General features: G+C 34.7%; 1 protein-coding gene across 1 annotated transcript; it reads left to right on the top strand.

Annotated features, from left to right (window-relative positions):
• Positions 1-520: 520 nt before the first annotated feature.
• On the top strand, positions 521-5,213 carry LOC18053323 ((E,E)-geranyllinalool synthase). The gene is made up of 12 exons (XM_024191335.1): positions 521-889; positions 1,022-1,217; positions 1,341-1,564; positions 1,688-1,811; positions 1,916-2,031; positions 2,122-2,351; positions 3,094-3,209; positions 3,314-3,412; positions 3,527-3,748; positions 4,048-4,177; positions 4,304-4,549; positions 4,635-5,213. The coding sequence occupies exons 1-12, from the start codon at positions 559-561 to the stop codon at positions 5,154-5,156; spliced, it is 2,556 nt and encodes an 851-aa protein (XP_024047103.1). The 5' UTR covers positions 521-558; the 3' UTR covers positions 5,157-5,213.
• Positions 5,214-6,340: the final 1,127 nt, after the last annotated feature.

Genomic DNA, 6,340 nt, shown 5'->3' with positions numbered 1-6,340 from the left:
ATGGTTGGATCACAAAAAAACAATAAATGAGGTACCAAATCATGGTTGGATAATAGCTGTACCTAAAAAAAAATATTTATGTTTGAGCAATGTTAAAGGCATAATTTTTTTTTGGTATAAATTATTATGTGATACAAACAAATCTTAATCGAATAATTGTCAGTTCAGCCAATAAAATTTGTTTTTATTAATGGGATTGAAATTTCGATGTTTTCACATCTGTCCTTATTCTGAAGCTCATTTTTATTTTATTTTTTCATGTTATTGAGCATTAATGCATAAATTTCTTTGTTATATAATCAAAATTTGATTTCGAATTGTCCTATGACCGAAATCTAGTTTACTAATTTTGTCTTCTCTATCACAATCGATCCACGTATATATAACGAGTGAAGCAAATAAGTCATACGCAATACGTCTAAGAAATAGTGCATGACTCACGTTTTACTCAACTAGCCAAGCTTCTATAAATAGCATTAATTTCTCGAGCATTAGATACACCGCAACTGAAAGAGAAGAAGTTCAAATTCCTATTGTTTTTTAAAGTTAATAGTCATCATGGAACTTCCACAGCTTTGCAATATTCAGGCATTAGTTAAAGAGATCAAAGGAGGGATGTTTTCGAACATCGATTATCCAAACTCGTTTGTTTCTCCTTCTGCTTACGACACAGCATGGTTAGCCATGATTCCAGATTCGGAGCAACCATTTTCGAGACCCATGTTCGAGAATTGCTTGAATTGGGTGCTTAATAACCAAAGAGAAGATGGGAGCTGGGGAGAGTTAGATGGCCATGGTAACAATACCATTGAGTCTCTTCCTGCAACTCTTGCTTGCATTATTGTTCTCAAACGCTGGAATTCTGGAAACCCTCATCAAATACAAAATGGTGGGCTTACTGAACTTCATTCATTCTTGTCATGTGTACCTCTAGCTCGATCAATCAAATAATAATAATAATGCAAATCAAATATTCAAGAATTAGCAAGCTAGTTTATTAAAATTGACGTACATATTTCAGGTTTAGACTATGTCAGAGCAAATGTGGAGAAGCTCGTTGGAGACAATAATTATGAGCAGCGTCCTCGTTGGTTCGCTATTGTTTTTCCTGCAATGCTCGAACTTGCTTCTGCAGTTGGTCTAGAGATTGTCTTTCCCCATCCAATAAGAGGAGCAGTGATGGATATTTTATACCAGCGGCAGCAAATTCTTGACAGGTTCCCCAGCTCTGCATGCATGTTCATAACTGATTAAGTTAATTTTTAATTAATGAAAGAGCATATATATAAGTATAACAATAATTTTTATGCACTCTGCTAATGAATTGATTATTTTTGTAGTGAGGAACTTGTGGGGAAGAACCATTATCCTCCTCTATTAGCGTATCTTGAAGCATTGCCTCCGTTGTATGATGCTCATCAAGAACAAATAGCTAAGCACCTGAGTTTCGACGGCTCTTTATTCCACTCTCCCTCCGCCACAGCACGTGCATACATGGCTACAGGGAACGATAAGTGTTTAGCTTACCTCCAATCTCTTGTTCAAACATGTGCCGATCATGGAGGTAATTAAGCAATCAAACATTTGCCGATCTGTTGTAAATAAAATCACAAAAATTCATTCATTTTTTTAATTGTTTTATTATTATTAGTTTTTTCTGATAATAATCTGTATTCGAGCTGGGCAGTCCCACCTATGTACCCCATAGATGAAGATTTGATGAAGCTTTGCATCGTTAATCAATTGCAAAGGTTGGGGTTAGCAGAGCATTTCCTCCAAGAGATTAAAGACGTTTTAGCTCAAGTTTATAGGTACTACGGAGGTGTTGTTAAGAAATCAATTTGTACCATTTTGTTAACGTGCCCTCAAAATCGATTGTCTAATTAATTAAGCTAATTATTTTTTGTATTTTCAGGAATTACAAGAATGAAGAATTGTCTGCAAAGACAATAAATTCAGAACCAACACAGCTCTACAAAGACTCTTTAGCGTTTCAGCTTCTTCGGATGCATGGTTATAGTGTATCACCATGTATGCATACGGTTATTTGTTTTTATGTTTCTTGTTGAATGGTGTTGTATGTATAATTGAATGTGCTAACCAGCTGATTTTTTCTTCCAGGGACTTTCTGTTGGTTTTTAAATAATCAGGAAATTCTAGACGAAATTGAAAAGAACCCTGAATACTTTTCAAGTGTGATGCTTAATGTTTATAGGGCCACAGATCTTATGTTCGCAGAAGAATACGAACTTCAAGCAGCAAGATCATTTGCAAGGAAATCACTTGAGAAAACTATGGCGACAGGAAATGGAGGCCCGGATGACGTTACGTTCACCTCTTTTCGGAAAGTGGTAATCCCCTATCCTATTAACCCAATTAACAATATTACAGCGTCAAAGTAAAAATGTGTATAAGAAATATTAAATAGTTAGTTGAATTGATAAAATCTCGTATATTGAAAAAAAATGTTTAAGTTTGAATTCCGCTCACAACGATGAAGAGATAAATCTGCATTTCTCAAGTACGAGTTATTAGAATGTTTTATCCAAAGTGATATGTCATTATTCAATTGGATTGATTCAGTCCAATAGAAATGTCTATAAATGAAATGTCTATAGTTCATAAAATTATCTATAAATGAAATGTCTCATGTCATTTTCCTAATTATGAAATTTCCTAACTAAGGAGAAGTAATTTATTTTGACTTTTTCTTAAATTTCACAACTTATTAAATTGTTTATTTACCCATCTTATCATCTAAATATCTGATGGATAAATGAATTGAAAATATTTGAAATATAGGTAGGACAAATTTGCTTTTAATTTGAACTGAATTTCATGAATCACGTGGTCCTAAAGTCAGGCCCAAGTAAAAGCTGATAAAGGGGCAGTCTACATAGGCCTGTGAAATTTCCTATCCAACTGTGACGGACCACCGGTCGCTATATATATATGAAGTATCTGTAAAAATTGAAATGAAATAAAAGAATTCCTATATTGAAATGAGCCTTCATGTTTGCGCCAAAATTGAAATGCAGTCACTAATAATTTTCGCAAGAAAATTGAAAGAGAGATGATTAATCAATTCTGCAGATTGAGCATGAGTTGGACTTTCCATGGCTTACTCGAATGGAGCATCTCGAATATAGAATGTGGATTGAAGAAAAAGATATGAATGCTTTATGGATGGGAAAGGCCTCTTTCCATAGGTTTGTGAATTTGCCCTCTTAGATATGAAAATTAATTGCACTGTAATTATATTTAATTAAACGGTATGCGCAACTCACTTGCTACGAATATGTTCTTCAAATAGGTTATCACGTTCCTATAATGACAAATTAATGCAACTTGCCATACATAACTACGAGTTTCGACAGTCGGTATACAAACAAGAACTGGAGGAACTAAAGAGGTATTTAATTTCGTCAAATATGAACAAAAATTTTGAGAATATTTTGTGTGGAGACAGTCTTATTATTTTCTTAATTAATTAATGACTTTTATATTGTTTAATTACGTGAGATAGGTGGTCTAGGGACAACAATCTTAGTGACATGGGATTTGGTCGAGAAAAAACTACGTATTGTTATTTTGCTACTGCTGCTGCTATCGGCGTTTCACTGCCTTACGATTCACATGTAAGGTTGATATTGGCAAAGAGTGCTATACTTATTACTGTGGCCGACGATTTTTTCGACATAGAAGGTTCTTTGAATGAGTTGAAAAGTCTTGCTGATGCAGTTAAAAGGTAGGCTACCTTTTCTTTGGCCTTTTTGCTAAAGAGCAGATCAGATTACAACAGAATCCCGATCCTTATTTCATCTCCTTCCATTTTTATTTGTTTTTCCTCAGTAACTATTTCAAAAAAAATAAATAAATAGAAAACATCAGGGGTTTCATGAAATTTAGCTCTTTATGTAAATTTGACCCTTTAGATTTACAGTTAATATGATATGACCCCATATGTTTGATCTTTCGGTATTGTTACCCCACCCAAAATTGAATGTCGAATAATCTCAAAAAAAAAAAAAAATTGTACATATGCAGATGGGATGGTAAAGGGTTGAGTGGTCATAGCAAGACTATTTTTGGTGCCCTCGACAGTCTCCTGAGCGAGCTTGCAGAAAAGCACCTCCAGCAACAAGGAAGAGATATAACAAATGATTTGAAAGACATTGTATGTATCCAAATAATTTCATTAATACGCGGTTGATATATCATACATATGCATAATTTTTATCTGGGAAATCACTAAATTACTATTGCAATTTGTGCCTGTTTTACATATGAATTAATTATGAAGTGGTATGAAACGTTTGCCTCGTGGCTTACGGAAGCAACGTGGAGCAAAAGCGGGCGCACACCATCGATGGAAGAGTACCTTGAAACTGGAATGATCTCAATTGCTGCACACACTCTAGTTCTTACAGCTTCATGTTTCTTGAACCCAAGCTTGCCAAATTACAAATTCAGGCCAGCGCAGTATGATACCGTAACCAAACTGCTAATGCTCGTTCCCCGTCTGTTGAATGACATTCAGAGCTACCAGGTAATAATCAATTAACTAACTAACTATGTAAGTCATGTTTAAACACTCATCAGTACTGAATCTGATGTGATTAATTAATCTGCAGAAGGAAATAGCAGACGGGAAACAAAACTCTGTTATACTATACTTGAGGGAAAATCCTGAGGCAGACATTGAAGATTCAGTTGCGTACGTGAGAGAGTTAATAGCCGCAAAGGAGAAAGAGCTGTTGGAACACGCTCTAATGGATGGGTTCAGTGATCTGCCAAGACCATGCAAGCAGCTCCACTTATTTTGTATGAAAGCATTTCAGATGTTCTTTCACTCTTCAAATCGATATGACTCCAACACTGAAATGATTGATGACATTCAAAAGGCTTTTTACATTCCCCTCAAACTTCAAAACCCCAAGCCGTTAATAAAGCTTATGCTTAATCAGCTTCCCCTTCCTCTTCATCATCATTCTAGATCGAAGAAGGATTACCAATCAGTCGCCAACTGTTTCAATATTTACGGCAAAAGAAGCCTTGCTGCCCCGCGGGTTCGTTGGTCTATTTCAAGAAATTTTGGGTATAAAAGTAATATCGTTATGGGTGTGCCGCCGAAAATTAGATTCAGTTTTTTCTAAAGTTTTATTTTTCTTGCATCAGCTGCTTTTGCATCGTCAATTTCTTGAGATCGCAATTCCCACCACTGTCATATATGTAAATATTATCAAATGTACTATGTAAAAATATTGAACTAATAGTTACGTTGTTGTTTCATATTGCAGAAAATAATGGCCGATCAACGTTATTTGTCAGCTCATATTTCTCCTGAATTTGTTATTTTAATTTGGGTAATAAAAGGTAGATCCACAAGTTTTTATGATTTATCATGTAAAGACATAGAATGTTCATTTGTATTACACAGGTTCCTGTCCTGATATCCCCCAATTGAGATGGTTGAACAATTACAAATCACAATACGAGAGGCACGTAAGCTAACACTAAAGGATAATTGAGTAATTTCAAAATTAAAAAGAAAATCAGGGACCAATTTAATATAAATTGAAAAACAATATCCCCCATTTGAGAAATCATAAACTGAAGGGATCTATTCGTTATTACCCCATCATTCATCCTCCAGCTGGATGAACAATAATTGTGTTTCGTACCTTTAAAATCCAGCCGGTCCCGTTTTGCAAAAGAGACAGTTTGAAATTCATTTCAGTTCTTTGTCGACGAGCGCTTCAATTTTTTGAGAGATTCTAGACATTTTACATCCAATTAATACATGTATATTATGCATTTATTTAATTTAAGAATAATCGTAGTTATATTTAATTAAATTATAATTGATAGTTACGAATTTACAGCGGTACAAATATTAATTAGATATAATTCCTCCTATATACGCTGAAATTTCTCTAACCGTATAATGAAAGAAAAGTCTTCTCTCGTGTCAACACCTTCAGGTCACCCGCTCAGGTGATGGTGTTGTCTATTTATTTTGTGACACGCGTTACCACATGGCTGCTATTCTATAACTCTTAACGTTCTTTTTCTTTCGCTTTCCTTAGAAATTTTTGTCATCAATAAAATTCTATGTCCAAAAATCAGAATTATCTTGGATGAAAAATTTCTCGGACCTACCAGTCACCATCGAGATATGACTGGCAAAAACATCAATCACTAATTTATAGTTCAATACTCAATGGTGTGTGCCGGGTTATTCTAATTTTTCTTGTACACATCTCCAATTACTGTCAATTTTGGAGCTCTCTCTCTCTCTCTCTCCATCGAGAACATTCAAACCCATTTTTGTCACGCA

Source organism: Citrus clementina, unplaced genomic scaffold (genome assembly GCF_000493195.1).
Source record: "Citrus clementina cultivar Clemenules unplaced genomic scaffold, Citrus_clementina_v1.0 scaffold_2, whole genome shotgun sequence".
Taxonomy (NCBI): Eukaryota; Viridiplantae; Streptophyta; class Magnoliopsida; order Sapindales; family Rutaceae; genus Citrus; species Citrus x clementina.
The sequence above is the reverse complement of the archived record's forward strand: the minus strand, read 5'-3'. Positions and strand labels throughout refer to the sequence as shown.